The sequence below is a fragment of the Rattus norvegicus genome, chromosome 6 (assembly GCF_036323735.1).
Source record: "Rattus norvegicus strain BN/NHsdMcwi chromosome 6, GRCr8, whole genome shotgun sequence".
In the NCBI taxonomy this organism is placed as follows: Eukaryota; Metazoa; Chordata; class Mammalia; order Rodentia; family Muridae; genus Rattus; species Rattus norvegicus.
Window position 1 is genome coordinate 45224049 of NC_086024.1, and position 17420 is coordinate 45241468.

General features: G+C 47.6%; 1 protein-coding gene across 15 annotated transcripts in view; it reads right to left on the reverse strand.

Moving 5' to 3' along the window:
• Greb1 (growth regulating estrogen receptor binding 1) overlaps positions 1-17420 on the reverse strand; it is a 152685-nt gene that overhangs the window by 54760 nt on the left and 80505 nt on the right. For 13 of the 15 annotated variants that reach the window (XM_063262293.1, XM_063262292.1, XM_063262299.1 and 10 more), the window contains 3 exons: positions 15704-16055; positions 10947-11066; positions 9107-9283 (listed from right to left, as the gene is read on the reverse strand). In XM_063262293.1, coding sequence (XP_063118363.1) covers positions 9107-9283; positions 10947-11066; positions 15704-15860 — 454 coding nt within the window. In that variant the 5' untranslated portion in view covers positions 15861-16055. The remainder of the gene's footprint in view (positions 1-9106; positions 9284-10946; positions 11067-15703; positions 16056-17420) is intronic. The other 2 variants (XM_063262295.1, XM_063262296.1) reach the window with 1 other exon arrangement.

Here is a 17420-nt window from a genome sequence, read left to right on the forward strand (position 1 = left end):
ATGTGGATGGATGAAGAAAATGTAGCCTACATACACAATGGGATTTTATTCAGTCACAGTGAAGAACACAATTGTATCATCTGAAGGGGGAATAAAATGAATGGGACTGCAGGTCACTATGTTAAGTGAAATAAGCCAGACTCTGAAAGACAAACGTTTTTCTCACATATGCAGATCTATATTTTAAACCTATATGGATATGTATGTATTTATGTACGTGGGTAGCTATACATACATATATATCTTTATGTGTGTGTGTGTGTGTGTGTCTTTAAAAGGGGGAGAAAGATGAATCTGAGGATAATGGGAAAAGACAAATTATATATTTTCTCTGATATGCAGAATCAGGGTATTTTTATATATGTGACATACTGATATACATAATATATATTGCTTTAAATCTATAATAAAGGGATAACATTGAAAGGAAGAAGAGAACCACTGAGGGGATAGAAGGAGGGACCAGGAATGGCAACTGTGGGCAAATATGATATACATGCATGAAAAGGTCACAATAAACCCATTGTTTTATACTCTAAGAAATACCAAATGCATGATGGGGACCCTGGGAGTAAGACCCAAAGTTCAGCAGCCAGCAGAGTGGAGAAACTGCCACAGTTATGTCAGGGAAGGCAATCTGTCTTCCTACTATCTATTTATCTATCTTCCTCCTATGATAGACAGGTCTCTGCCCGCTTACAGCCCCAGACAGGCCATCCGGGTAGTGATGAGAAACCTCCTTGTATCAGAGACAAACATGCAGAGCATGTGTTTCAAAGGATCTCTACAAAGTCATTCCAGTGAAACCAGGCAGAGGCACTGGTTAATACGAGAGACACATGACAACTCTCCATTTACCCACTGCTCCTCTGTAAGCCATCCCAAAACAACCTTGCTCTGCCAATAGCCGGTCTGGTTCCTGTGAGTCCAAGGTCCTAGGTCAAGGGAGGCCCTGGCCTGGGGCAGAGCCAGATATTCTTACTTTATCACACTCTCTGCTTCACGGTCATTTTGCGTGAGGCTATAAAAACCACATGTCTCTACATAAGCACTGCTCTTAAATGGGCTGTCCCTGGGGACTCTGGCTAGTATTCAAGAGAAGTTCAGTAGGTGAGGTGAAAGTTAAAAGCCATTGCCCCAGAGAAGACTCCATACTGCACGAAAACCTCTAATCTCACATCGTGAGCAGTTTCATATTCGGTGAAAGACCTTAAGAGCAAGGAAAACCCCCAGCCTGTCAGGGATAGGTACAGGATGAACTGACCATGGAAATCCTGCTGGTAACAGTGAGAACAGGTAACAGCATAACATGAACAATCCTGTGTGTTACTCAGGAGAGCTAATGTGCACACAAGGCCAGGTACGCTGCCACTCACTGTCAATGCACAGGGCCCTCGGCTTAACCGACCCATTGCCAGTCACTATGGAAAACTAAACGTTCTTGTGAAATCCTTCATATCAGTCGCACAAAGAGTGGCGTTTAACCTCAACAGAAGGATGAAGTCCCGGTCCACAGGCACCCAAGGCTGTGGACTACACCACCCATCTTAGCTTCATCTTCTCACTCAGACAAGGTGCCTCTTATCTCATCCACTCCAACTGACCCTGTCCTGCCCAGTCTCCGTCTCTTCCACAAACCCCCTACACATGTCCAGCCATCTCTCAGTTTGACTCAGAGGAAACTGGCACTTTCCCAGGCTCGCACGCTCATCTCGCTCCGAGTCCTGGAATCTGCTCAGCATCAGGGAGATGTATGTCTTGTACCCTTAGTAGCTCTCTTCCAAAGGGCCGTGCTGGTGTGGCTGTTCACGAGTTGAGTTGTAAGTGGGTGTGTGCTGACTGGGAGTACCATGGGACAGCATTATCAAGAAGGTCGGAGAGACGGGCATAATTAGCTGATTAATTAATAACAATTAACCCTTCTATTTATCTATTGGCTTCCAACCTGGAAACCTTGAGATGCACACAGTCTGACCGGCCCTCAAGAAGACAACCTTGAGAAATGTCCAGGGTTCCTGAGGAGGAAATCTAAGCCTGAGCATAGAGAAGACGCTGAACAAGAGACAGGAAGTCCAAGGTCAAGGACACTGAAGAGACCAGCTAGCCAGGCTACAGGTTACAAGCCATGCACATGGAGGCCTCATGGTGTCATCGCGCATGCTCAGCAGGAAGTGACAGTGGCCATGGGCAGCAGCTCCTGATGGCTCAGAGGTGAGACTAAGCTCCTGGTCCAGTTGCACAGTGGACAGTTGGGTGCAGTGAGCAGACGGCTTCCAGTTAGGGACATAGCTTTTCTGAGAGACACCTGAGGGATAAGCAAAGAAGCCAGGGCAAGAGCATAGGACCCAGCCTTGTGGGAAGGAATGGCTCAAGCCATCAGAGGGGCAGATGCTGTCATCCTAAGACTTCAGGAAATTCTTTGAAGGGCAATGAACACTTTCAAGACAGAGTACAACACAGAGCCCTTCCTTTTGGGAATCGACCCTGGGACTTGAAAGTTTATAAAGACCTTACCAGAAAGTGAACTGACTTAGCAAAGTCTCAGACTCTTGCTGGGCATGGATCCTAGAAATAAGGACTATGCAGTTACTGCGTGTACTGACTGGTTTGTGTGTCAACTTGACACAAGCTGGAATTATCACAGAGAAAGGAGCCTCACTTGAGGAAATGCCTCCATGAGCCCCAGCTGCAAGGCATTTTCTCAGTTAGTGATCAAGGAGGGAGGACCCAGCCCATTGTGGGTGGTGTCGTCCCTGGGATGGTGGTCTTGGGTTCTATAAGAGAGCAAGCTGAGCAAGTCAGGAGAAGCAAACCAGTAAGTAACATCCCTCCATGGCCTCTGCATCAGCTCCTGCTTCCTGACCTGCTTGAGTTCCAGTCCTGACTTTCTTTGGTGATGAACTGCAATGTGGAAGTGTGAGCTGAATAAACCCTTCCCTCCTCACTTGTTTCTTGGTCACGATGTTTGTGCAGGTATAGAAACCCTGACTAAGACACTATGCCACCCACAGTGGTCTGTACAAATAACCCTCTTCTAATCCCAGCACCGCCAGATCTTTCCACGGGGCTCCTTAGGCAACTAGAGGGCTATCTATTTCAGGACCATACCCTTGAAGGGATGCTGCACCTGCAGGCTGCTGCGTGAAGCCTGCCCTCCTATAGGGAGGGCACCACCCTCCCATGCAGCAAGCATGTGGGAATACAGACGTTAGTAGGACTCAGGCTTGAGTCCTGACTTAAATACACCAGGTTATCTCACATCTCTGAGCTTCATTTTCGTCGTGAGCAAACAGGACCGGAACTAACATTTATTACAATCCTTGTGTGTTAAGCTGTGTGTATCCATGCCCCACGCTGAATCTCATGAAACCTGTAAAATAACCCTTAGTGTCCCCAGTTTACAGGCGAGGGGAATCAGGTGCAGAGAAGTGACTTACAGCTTGGTGTGGCAGGAGGGGCTGAGCCTAGCTTTGATTTATTCTACTAGGCCATCTCTTCCACATAACCACCTACGGGAACACAAGGGAACAAGGGTGAAGGTGTCCCCTGGATATCTAACAGGTCCCAGACTCAGAGCATGGTGTCCTCTCTCCTTCCCCTCAGACTCAATGGGAAAGAGGAGAGTGCAGGTGGCAAGAGATAAGAAGTGGCAGTGCCTGGGTTTCCATTACCCAGTCACAGAAGACAGAAGGGAAGGCAGACAGAAGCTGCCATTTCCTTCAGACTGGAGTGGCACGATTCTTCCTAGAAGCCCTGACAGTGGCTTCCTTTGGACTTCGTGGGTGGCATCTGGGCACACGGCTCTATGGCCATTAGGGATGGGCCATCCTGAGATTACATCCTTTGCAGAAAGGGGGGTCTCCATCATCCAACCCTCATGAACCCTCATCAGCACACAGTCTAAAGACTGAGACAGCCCTGTGAGAGACGTGCGTGGGCATAAGCATTCCTGTTTGTGAATGGGATCACACTCCGAGGGCAAAGAAAGGGAGAGACATTTTTGGAGTTTCCCCTTGATGTTTGAGCCTGATCCCAGGCCCATGCAGAAGCACTCTACTTGTGTGAAAGAAGCAGGCACAGCTGAGGCAGACTGACCCAGAGTGAGACAGGGGCCAGGGCAGGGTGCTGGGGTACAATGTGAAGAGCTTGAAGTTTCAGTGAAGACATCATAGTAACATTGGGTCCTACACTAACCTCAGACTCCTTCTCTGCCTCCATTTCTTCTCTGAGAAAAATCAGTTATATGTGTAAGCCCCAGGAAGTCATTTTAAAACACAATAACCGCCTTACTTTTAGAAGATGTATTTATTATTTGTGTGTGTGTGTGTGTGTGTGTATGTATGTGTGTGTAACTGTATGAGGGAATGCTCATATGTGTGAAGGAACCCACACTGACCAGAAGAAAATAGTGAATCTCCTAGACCTACAGCAGGTACTAGGAACTGAACTCAGAAAGTCTGGAAAAGCAGCAAGCCCCCCTAACCACTCAGGCACCTCTGCAGCCCCTAATCGCCTTATTCATAACACCACCAGTATTTTTCAAAAGTATAAATTGAAGGGAAAAAATGAAGGAGAAAGGACATGAATTTTAAAAAGACAGGAGCTGAGGATGCACCTCATGTGGGGGAGCATCTGCTTGGTTTGCACTGGGTTTGACCCCAACACGGCATAAAAATTGGGTATAAGTGAAGTGTACCTACGAACCAGCACTGAGGAAGAGGAAGATCGGAAATTCAAGGCCATATGTCTCAAAATATAAATACATATTAAAAATTCAAAAGAAAAAAATAAAAAAAGCTTTTAGAAAACTTAGGGTCTTGAATTTAATAAATCAACTTTTATTTTTAAAAAGCTTATGATAAAATCTGAAGTCACTGAGTATTTAACAATATTTATGACTGCTTTAGCTCTTTAGATAGAGGAATAGCACTGGCTTCCCAGGAGGGAAAATGTCCTTGTCCTTTGGAGACAGCATGGCCGTAGTTTCAAATGAAGTGCATAGGGGGTGGGGTTTGCTTCCGGATAACCCTGGTGGAGAGAAGAGGAGGGGGAGTCGCAAGGCACAGGGCTGGCTGCACCCCACACTAAAACAACTAAACGCCAAAGACACAGAGGTTCCTTGTGCTCTTTTCTCATGTTTCAAGGTCAAAGGTGACTTCCCTGCAGGACCGACCCACTGAGGGCCCAGCTTCACATGTCTCTCTGAGTGTCTACACCATGATTTCTGAGATGCTCCCTTTTCTCTATGACTGTACCACATCACCTGGATTCAAATCAAAGGCCTCCCAGCTGCTTCCTGGGTGACCTTCTTCGAGTCGCCCTGTGCTTCCTGTGTGTCACATATGAATGAACACTAGATTACAGTATCTCTACCTCACTTTTTTTTTTAAAATTTTTACATCCTCGGGTCAGTCCAGGCATGTCTTCAAAGAATAAGATTTACTATGTGAGTGCTGTTGCTGCCACTGGTACTGCTTCTTCCCAATTTGAACATTTTTATTCACTTTCAGGGCCTGTCTTGAACCCCGCTACCACTAAAACACCTTCCTCATCACCAACAGTCTGCACTTACACCCTAGTGACCTCCTGAGGACACGCCAGAAGGTTGGGTGTAAGATTTGCTGACCTGGTAAAATGCTATGGACCTTATGGGTCCCGATGGACCCCCAAATTTTTTTCTGCCTGCATCTCCTCATCAAAGCAGAAGCTCCCAACGGAAGGGTTGAGTTCCCAGGTATACCTAGACACCAGGCTCCGCTCGACCTTATACATTCAACAAACCTGTGAATACTGTGCCTACTAACTAAACTGCAGCCCCATTTTCACCTAAGAAATCAGCTGCCACGAAGACAGATGTGGTCTTCTCTGATGTTACCCATCAGAGTATCGGTTAACTCAGATTGATCACGGGCAACAGCAACAGCAAAATCTGAAGAACACACCTAGAATATGAATCTTTCAATTTTCTCCGACAAAAGCCCTCAACAGCTTCAAAGTTGCTAGAACAATATTCCTAAAGGCTCTGCTTCCTCCGAGACGATCCGCAGACCCTGTTTTATGGATCAGTAAACAGGGCTGAGCCTGGTTACTGCAGGAGATGTGGGGACCACCTTGTCCTGGGCAGCCACCCGGGTTAATAGCAGGAAACCAAAACAGTGTAAGTTATGTTCAAAGGAGAAGGCACAGGCTATTTCCAGCCAGCCCTTGTTCTTCATTCCGGATGGCTTTTTGCCAGCAATTAATGAAGTTCCTTCCTGGGCATTCCAGCCACTGGGGAGGAGCCAGACTATTAGGGCTAGAGGAGAAGGAGCTGGAAGAAGACGCTTGTCTCCCAGGCTCGAGAGGCAGAGCCTCCCTGATTTACTGCCCCAGCAATTCCCGTATAGTCACAAAGGGGTGGAATTCAGACAAGACCCCCCCCCACCTTGTCCCACCTCATCCCGCCCCACCCCACCAGCAGATCAAAAGCCAGCTGTGTGAAGTGCCGCCCGCCGCCGTAATATGAGGGCTACGAGCGCCAGTGAGCGAGCTCCTACCGAGACACAGGAATTCCCTCAGCTTCATAGGTAATTTCCCAGCATTATTCATAAAGAACTGATCTCAAGGAGTGCACAGACCTGCCTCAGGAACCCCACCCCTGCCACACACACACACACACACACACACACACACACACACACACACACACACACTATGCTGTCCCCTCCTGGGAGCATTCACCCACCTCACATACTGTGGCCCACCCCAGTCTGGAAGCAGTAACTATTCGTTCCTTTCTTCCTAATTCCCACTCTCTCCTCCCTCCATTACTTGCTCTGCAGTAAGCAACACACACACACACACACACACACACACACACACACACACACACACCTGGTTTGGAGCCATAAGAAGCACAAAACTGGATGTTTAAAGGACTGGGTCATATGGAGAATATGGAGGAGGTTGTAATGGTTCTCAATCCATAGCTTTGTCCCAGGAATTCTCTCTTCTACGTTGATGAGGCCCCATGTGAGAACGGACCACTGCCAAGTCTTCCACTACCCAGTCCTCCAAAGAGATGAATGGGCAAAGCCAAAGTCACTAGACAAGAACAAGGACGGAGCATATATCCAAAGCCCTCTCTACTGCGTGGCGAAGGAGGTAAAGGAGGCCACGTGGAAGTCAGTGCATAAACAGTAAACAGAGATCTCTGGGCCCTGGCCTCTGCCAGGTCTTACTGCCTCTTCCTTGATGCTGCACATGAAGGGAACATGGTACACAGTAAGAACATGGTAATGTCATCTGAGCAAGAGGTCAGGTTTGGTCTTCTCATCACGACGAACCATCAGGACTTTAGTGGACTAATAACGATGGGCAGGTTCCCATGGCAGAAGGGAAAGAAACAACCCCAACTGAACTTTAACCACAGCAAAAGCATGGAGGACACAGTGAGGAAGGGAGGAACTCAGAGCCTAAAAGACTTGAACTTGGGCTCCTGGTGTCTTCTTCACTCCCATGACTTAGGGCAAGTTCACGAACAAGTCTAAGCTCTCCCACAGAATTGTGACAGATGCCACCTCTCTAGGCGGAGCTGCAAATCAAAGCAGAAGACAGCTGGAGAGTCTGCTAATCACTCAGATGTGACCACCCAGTGGCAGGGATGCGCACACACACACACACACAACACACACAACACACACACACAACACACAACACACACACAACACACACAACACACACACACAACACACACACACAACAACACACACACAACACACACACACTACACACACACAACACACACACAACACACACACAACACACACAACACACACACAACACACGCACACAACAACACACACACAACACACAACACACACACAACACACACACACAACACACAACACACTACACACACACACAACACACACACAACACACACACAACACACAAACACACAAACACACACACACAACACACACACCACACACACAACACACACACTACACACACACAACACACACACAACACACACACACAACACACACACAACACACACAACACACACACACAACACACGCACACAACAACACACACAACACACACACAACACACACAACACACACACAACACACAAACACACACACAACACACACACAACACACACACACTACACACACACAACACACACACAACACACACAACACACGCACACAACAACACACACAACACACACAACACACACACAACACACACAACACACACAACACACACAACACACAACACACACACAACACACACAACACACACACAAACACACAAACACACACACACAACACACAACACACACAACACACACACATACACACACACAACACACACACAACACACACACACAACACACACACACACACAACACACACACACACACACACAGCCTCACTCTCCTGCCTGCTAGTAGTTGCTCTAAAACTATCTGGGACGGGGTTTAAGCCCTTTCCGGTCCAGACAGGCAAAGGTAGGTTTTAAAGGCAAACTATGAAAAAAGTTAATACTAAGGGAAGCAACCAGTCATCTTTTACATGTCATGTGTGTAAGCAAATACAGATGTGTGTGGGAATCCTAGTGGTCAACCTCGGCTGTCATTCCTGAAGAACTATTTGGCTTGATTTTCGAGATATCCTTGGGTTTGATAATTCAGCTGAACCGGCTACCTAGTAAACCCCAGAGATCTGTCTGTCTGGAGTTATTGAAAGCACAGCCATCAGACCTGGCATTTTACACGACTGCATCAAAAGCCAGCCGTAATACGAGGACTGCATGCACCGGTGAGCGAGCTCCCTCAGAGACACAGAGATTCCCTCAGCCTCATAGGTAATTTTCACAGGGAGTTTGGTAAAGGTCAAGGTAGGGGCATGGCAAAACTTTACAAATTGAACTACCTCACTAGTCGCAGCCAGTTCATATTTTAAAGTAATTCCCATTTTCCTTCCATTCCATAAAGAAATGTACCAAAAGAGCTGAAAAGACGTGTATAGAATATCGAAGTACCCCTCTCACCAGCAGCCTCCCTTCCCTACCCCACCACAGGCAGGCGGAGCCACAAAGAAAAGAAGGGACTCACCGAGCAGGGCATTGTGGCCATTGTCATCGGGCAAGAACCTCTTGTCCACTGCACACACCAGGAGGTGGTCTGGCAGGCTGGGAGACTTGGCACCCACCAGGAGGAAGCCTGCAGGCACTTCAATGGGCTCATTGGAAATGGAGACAAGACGTAGGTCCTTCCCAGCCTGACAGAAGCCTAGAAGGAGTAGACAGGGCTCACACACTGTCCTGAGATCTCCCAAAACCAAGGTCCTAGGGGCAGAAGAAACACCCAACAACCCTTGTCTCTGCAAAGTCAGGGTTTGACATTAATTACCTCTGAAACAAGACAAAGCCATCAGAAAGTGAGAGCTGTCTCATCTCTCACATACTATATACACTTTATGGGGCTGCAGAATGGGTACACTCAGGGGAAGGGCCAGACCAGGGCCTCCTCAGCTTCCCCAGTGGGAGCTTGAGGTTCCCGGCAGAAGTCTCTTGACATCTTTTGAACCTTGTATTTACAAAACTTTTAAATATACTCCCTATGTGGAAAAGTAAATTCTCAAAAGTCTTCAAGAAAAGATAAAGAAGAGGGGGATGGCTGGGATCTCTCAGGTTCTCTCCTGAGCCTCACCTTACATGAGGGTGAGCTAACGTCACAGGCTTCCTGAACTGATAACCACCAGAGAGATGTGAGATTCCCTTCCCATCCCTGAAGTCAACTCTGGGCCCTTGTAACCTTCACAGACTTCTCTTTCTTTGGCTGCTCTGGGCTATCTGCACTGCTCCCTCATCAGACTTTCTCTCAGCCCAGCAAGCAGCCCACTTTGGGGCAGTCAGGGTCTACCGTAGTGATGTAGAAAGCCACTTTAGTGACGGCCCTTCTCACCCTTCCCTTTGGGGACACTAGATAGTCCTGCTAACAGCTGTACTGACTTCTCTGTCCCAGTAACATCAGCTGGCCCTCAGAGTCGGGGTCAGGGATAGGGTCAAGGTCAGGCCTCAGAGTGCAAAGGGCACTGGCAGCTACCCTGATCGATTTCCAGTCCCAGCCTGTCACCACTCCCAGGCCCTGCCTGAATGCCCTGTTCAGTCACCTGCGGCTCCCAGGCATCTCACCCCATAAGCCTTTGCACTATTGCTTCATCTGCAATTCCCAAGCTTCCCCAACCCATGAAAGTCTCCTTGCTAACTCTTACAGATTGTCTAAAACCCAGAGGAAGGACCCTTCTCTCCAGGGAGCTTCTCTGGAGTTTTCCTTCAGTCCCCATGCTGCCAAGCATACCACCCACACTGGGCATAAAGCATCTGTCTCCCCCAGATGACCCCCAAGTTCTCGTCTTTAACCCCTGAACTTCCAGAACAAGGGCTCAATAAATCAACCACTATTTATTCAAACAGTGGTGGACAACCCTTGGTTTACGGAGTAGCGGGGTCTAGAATATGAACCTGCGGGCCTCTCCCAGTACAGAACATAAGCTCTCACCACTGCACTGAGAGGTTACCATGTGCCGCATGCCTTGCCTCTGTTCCTCGTCAGCAAAACGCCAATGATACTGCTGCCTGCCCAGATTCGAGATAATACAAATACATTGGCTTCACAGCCAAGAACCGACAAGGCACGCAAGGCCATCCCATCCCCATTCCAAATCAAATACCCTACAAGGACAACTTGAGTAAAGAAAGTATATTCTGACTTCCAAACAACAGACCCAAAACAATGACTATTGGGCCCCATGCCATTCTTGTAGTTGAGACTGTCTACTGCGGCCGACTCTTAGCCTCCTGTGTAGCCTGTATAGGAACATGAACCCAGTTCACATCTCAGGGGACAAGGAGCTCTATGACCCAGCTGTAGACCCTGAGCAGTGTCTTACCATCTGTGGTGCAACATCCTTCAGGAGGAGGGGGCAGCTGGTAGGCATTTGGGGGACTGCTGGGATCTAGCCCTCCTTCCCCATCTTCTTCTTCTTCCTCATTGTCCGCTCGGCTGCCGCCTAGATGTGGGAGACAACAGGGATGGTTTAAAAAGAAAGCTGCCGTAGGGCTTCGAAAGCCTGCTCCCTCAACCCGAAGCTACAAGCTCAATCAATAAAGACCCAGGGCCTGGGGAACTGATCATGCAAAGGAAATGAGGCTTACACTGCTCTAAGAAGCACTCAGTAAACCTTTGCTGCTCTGTAACTCATTGGTTCTTAAGAAGTTGGGCATCCTGATCTTCTGTACTGGGAGGAAAAGGCAAGGCTATCTCAGGGAGGATGACTCCCCAAAATGCACAAAGACTCAGAATCAAGTTCACTTCTCCTCTAGCCACCACAGCTGCAGTGTCTGCCTGGGTGCAAGGGAGTTGCTATGGATACGGAAGCTTGCTAAAGACTGAACCTGGACAAAGACACAGTGGCATTCCTAAAACATTCACTACAAAGTATCACCATGTAACATGTAACCTGTATCACAAATAAGGAATCTGGGGCTGAGAGAGAGTTGCCGACCCACAGCTGTTCAAGGGCCTGTAGCTGAGCCTGCTGGTGTCTCTGATGTTCTTGCAAACAGAAGTAGCATGCATGACCTCAACATTGCATGAGAGAGCTGCTGCGCTCCACATTAGAGTTCATCCAGAGAATGCATACATTCATTGCTAGAAATGCAAAAATACACACAGGGGAGGGGGGTCTAGAATAAGGCCAGACATGCTATTATTTGTTTTAAGAAAGGAGGAACAGCGATTGTGAAACTGATGGGGAAAGCCTGGGCCTTGAGACCACCCCTCAGCATGGTGAGCTTAATGCAGCCCCGACTCCTGTCTTTCTTCGTCGATCCAGCACCCGGCAAGATTCTGAGTGCAGGGCTCATGCTGAGGAAAGAGCAGCTCACGGTTCCAAGTAAGTATCAGCCTTTCCCACAGTTGGAGAAGGCTGGAGGTTCACAAAGATTAACTTTTTCAAGGCTGCTAACATCCAGTCCTTCCGTTGTCTTTTCTCAGAGTGTCCTGGTTAAATATATTTCCCAGTATATCTTTCTATTTCAAGTACCAAACAGCACACAGATTAACTGTGGAAAGGGTCCTTACAAGCACCCTTAAATATGGCTGTCTCCTCCTGTTTGCCTGTCTCTTGACTGCTGGCTTCTTTTCATGTCTCCTACTATTCTCATACTTAGCTCTAATATCCTCCCTCCCTCCCTCCCAAGGTTTTAGGTTAACAACAGAATTATGTGTAATAGAAAAGTCTAGACCACAGCTCTGGGAAGCCACATTTCAGTTCTTAGATTGCTGTTGCCTGTGTGGCCACAGGACACTCAACTTACCTCTCTGTGCAAAGCATGTTGGTTACCGGGTGAGCCCTAGGGCCCTTGTGACTTACATATTCTAGAACAGAGTTCTCAACTCATGGGTCACAACCCCCGCAAAGGAGTTGTCTATCAGTACAACAGTATAATAGTAACAAAATTGGTTATGAAGTAGCAACGAAAATAATTTTCCAGGTGGGGGTTACCACAACAATGACCAACCAAATTGAAGGGTCACAGCATTAAGAAGACTGAGATCCACTGAGCTAGAAAACGTGCCACCTTAGAGTGACACCAAGTTTGTACCTATGATAACTGTCCAAGCTACCGGGGACATTACTTGACTGGAGCTAAGACCTTGAGAGGGAAATAACTGCTCTCTATCCTTCCTGGTGCCCTGGACCTTGTGGGTGCTGAGGACAAACACCAAGTGGTATGGAAAGATTGCACAAAACGAACACACAGAGCGGGAGGGGTGAGCCCAGCCGCCTCATCTCCTCGGCGTCTTCCCATACTTAACGTAGGCACAGTTTAGCCCCTGTACCACATCTCAGAGTTCCACCAGACTCCAGGCACCAGCATCCAGCACGACAGCAGATGGCACAGGTCACATGGAGCTCTGATCCAGCTCTGCGCAGACCCAGAGTGATACAGACACCAACCAGCCTTGGAATGGAAATTCACACAAGATTCCCCCAAGAACCAAAGCCAGAGGCATGGATCAGCCACAGAGAATGGGTTGTGCATTATTCTGCTAAACCCAATGAGCAGACATTCCAACACACTCAGAAAGAAACAAGAGAAGAGGGTCTTAAGCCCCAGAGAGCCAAAGGGCTCAAACTGCAGGCAGGGTTAAAGGTCAAAGGTCTGCTTTGCGGCAGACTTTCCGGACTTTGATGGACTCCTCAGCCAGCATAAGCCTGGAGCAGACTAAACAGACATGTTTACGGAGGTCTCCTGGCAGGGTGAGAGCCTTAGAGTGGTCTTAGACAAAACCATCAGGGCTTAGTGCACTAATAATAAAACAGAAATCCAAGGACCCCAGAGCGCCCTGACTACAGACACATAAGGCCATTTACTCCGGGGTTTATGCTCAAGTCTCTTTCCATGCCATGAGACGTTCATCATTCTGAGCAGGCAGGGTTATAGAGATTGACCCCATTCCGTTCAAATAGTAAATCTGCGATGCCTAAAGCTGATGCAGTTATTTAACTTCTTGGGCTTTCTCTTGAAAAGTCAGTACTGCGTAAAAAGGATTTTCCCCAAAAGGGAGGCAGTAGATAAGAGCCCTAATTCAAAGAACAAAGCTATTATAAGGCCCCTGCTAAATTACCCCCACAAATACATAAAATGTTACCAGATCCCCGGGTGTTTAGTGTCCCGGCACCTTGGTCATAAGAATCATCAACAGTGGTATTGTCTGAGGAAGGACAGCCGTCAGATAAAAGACCCTGACAAGAGACAGACAGACAAAACAAGATGGGTCCCCCACCCCAAAAAAAATGCCTGTCTGCTCCAAGGTTTATGATGCAGAAGATACGGCCCAAGCTTAGTGTTTGATGTATGGTGGCATCTAACAAGCCCAAAGGTCGCGGCCACCAAATCCTCAGGCTGACTTTTGCAACTGGGCAAACAAAATCCCCGAGGATGGTTCCAGGCTATTTGCCGAGCAGAGCGGCTGGGTCAAGTCATCACCCAAACCCAAAGGCTGAGCAATCCCACTGACATCTGGCAAGGAGCTCGGGACACTCAGCACCTAAGTAATCAAATTCATAAGCCTCCACACTGTCCCTGGGGGCTGGGATGAAGCTCAGAGGCAGAGCATTGAACAAGCAAGAAGTAACTCCTGGGTTCTGGCAGAGTCAGGGCGGCAGGGGTGGGGTGGGGGGATCACTGGAAAATACCACACACTGAACAAAGAAGAGAGCCTAAGAAGAGGCAACCTCCCTACAACTAGAGGTGGCCAGCTGGGACTCTTAGGGAGATCTTCAGCTGCAAGAGAAGGTGACTGGAAGGCCCCATGGGCGCCTTGCCTCTCTCTGTTCCTGTGCGAGCAGCAGACGTCTGTCCCAACACCGACAGCCAGCGCTGAGAGAGCAGTTCTGAGACCCCTCGAAATCTCCAAGTCGCCTTGGGCCTCAGCAACAGCAGGCGAACAGAGTGTAGATTTCAGGACACTGCCCCGAGTATAAATTATCAGCATGAGGGCTGCTCTCAATTTGACACTAGCAAGGCTTGTCAACACCGTAAGGTAGTTAAGGATGTCCCCGGAAACCGTCCTTCACAGAAGCCTATCACCTGGTCAAAAGTGAGATCGATTAAATAGTATCTAAGGACTTCTCTGCTCCCCGTGAAGTCACGGAGACACTTCCTATAGCACGGCACTCCCTTAATGACCATCAGAGAATTTCATATTGTCCTAACTGACAGTGCTGGGCACGATCTAATTTCCCTTAGACTTAGACCCAGGTTGGTTAGGTCCTTATCTGTGCCGTTTGTAAGGAGGCTCACTTTGTCCTCTCAGAAAAATAAGGGCGTGCTGGCATCCACGAGCTTGCTGGGCACAGGGTTGCTTCAAGACAGGCACGCCATACATAGCCCCCCTGAAGCCCAACATAGGACAAACCTGACAGACATTTTTCTTTCTTGTTTAATGATTTTTTTTTTTTTTTGCACTTTAAAACCATGACCTTTTCTACTTCAAACGCTACTGACACTTGCGTGTAATTTCAAGCAAAAAGCATGGGCTTACAAATAAATAAATGATTCTAGGCTAGCAGCTGTTCTATCCTATGGATTGAGTCAGGCGACTCACTTGAGCACACACAAAGTTTACCTTCCAGATAAGGGAAATTCTCAAGCCCTCCCCATACTTACAGATCACTTATTAATTTAAGTCTTAGCACATGTAAAGTTCATAAAGCTTTACTCTTAACTTCCTTTAAGCTTTTGGGAGGTTCTTACACCTGCTACCACACAGAGACGTAACCTCTAAGTGATCTTTACAAAAGATAAAAACCACGAATCACAGGGGGAAAGAAAGGAGGGTCAGACGTATTAAAAATCTGTTACCAACAAACCTTATCTTATCAGGTACAAACCCTGCTTTCAGGAGAGCCTCGCCTGCAGCATTCTCCCTGTCTCTCAGAAGTCCAAGATTTTTCTTCTTTGTATTTTTTTTTTTTTTTTGGCCCGAAACTTACTTTTAAACAAATAAAAAAAAAATCTGTGTGCAAGTTTAATTCTTTTTTTACTAGACTCTAGATTTTGTGAATGGGGCCGTTCAAGCTAGCCGCACATAATAAACACCGCACACACACAGACATAAGAAGTGAGCATCTCTTACCTTCCAATGATGACAACTGCTGCTCGGCCTCCAGATACAGCTGGGAGAAGATGGGCCGGGGCACCAGGGTGTTGGAGCGTAGGGAAGCCTCGATGGAGTTGTGGAGGACCTCTTCAAACCGCGTGCTCTTTAGCTGTCCAGCGTAAGAATTGCCCATCTCCAGAGCACAGAGAGGATAAGAGTCTTCTGGTTAAAATGACATTTCAGTTTTGCGGAGAAGGGCTGACTCCACACAAAGCCCGATGGAGAGGCAAACAGAGCAGCCGCAGCAGCAGTAGGTAGCAGCAGCAAGAAGGAACGGGTTGCGGCCTCTGCTCAGCCCCAGACAGAAGAGGGCGGCTCTCTGCAGCTACTGCCAGGCAATTACAGGAAGTTATATAAGTAACAACCCCCACTGATTCCACACTCAGAGCCCACTGCCTCTTACAATATCCCACAAGGAAGAGTTTAGGCTCTCCTGATTTTCCCAGAGACAGGATCCTGCCTCCAAGGGTCCCCAGGCAAATGAGATAACTTTTGCCAGGAATGACTATTCATATCCATGACAACAGGAGAGGATGAGCCCAAGCTTTAGGATTACAGGAGACATGCACACACACACACACACACACACACACACACACACACCCCTAAAGGCCAGATTAGCAGCCTCCATCTCTACTGTTTCTGGTAAAAGGCTGATTATTAAAAATCTCCCTTTAGAGTCCAAAGTGTTCTCAGTGGTTCATGACCCCCTCTAGGGTCCAAGGGGTTGCCTAAGACCATTAGAAAAAAACAGACATTTACATTCCAACTCATAATGGTAGCAAAATTACAGTTACAAAGTAACAACAAAATTAACTTTATGGTGGGGAATCATCACAATATGAGGAACTGTATTAAACGGTCACAGCATTGGGAAGGCTGAGAACCTCTGATTTAGACTATATTTTAGTTTACTGAATGTCTCTATCATAAGGAGTCATGCAGAACAATCCCAGAACCTAGGGGGAAAAAAAAGAGGAAACCACTGATATTTCCATCCCCACAAGACAATCACCCTTGCTTTATCTGTGGCAAATTCATAACTAATTCACAGAGCAAAGTAGACAACTCGTTGGTTTGTACTGTATTCTCCATTTTGTGCAACTGTGACATGATCATCACCCCCAGGCTGTCACTCCCCAGCCCTGCAACAAGTTTGCTCTCTGTCATTGCAGATCTCATTCCTTGTTCTGTCTACTGCTCATACAGAAGCATTGGTGAGGAAGCCTTCTGCCATCAGCTTCCACTTAGCACAGAGATTCCAAGACACAAATGCATTATGGTGGCAGTGGCAAGGCACACCTTTAATCCCAGTGCTCAGGAGGCAGAGGCAGGAGGATCTCTGTGCGTTTGAGACCAGCTTGATCTATACAAGGCAAGTTCCAAGACACACACACACACACACACACACACACACACAATCCTGTCTTAAAAATAAAATAAAAACACCACCACCACCCCCCAAATGCATGGTGGTATGAATCAGCAGTGTGCTGCCACAGGGATTTGATCTGTTTGTGTTTTGTTTGCAGCCCTGAGGATGAAACCCACTGCCTATCTCCTGCTAAGAGAGAGCGTATCCTCTGAGTGTCTGGACCAGCCCTGACACTGTGCTGTGTTTTTACAAATTTAATTCTCTTCAGGACTTTGGCTAGGAAGGGATAGGGACTGTGTCCACAGAGTGATAATCATA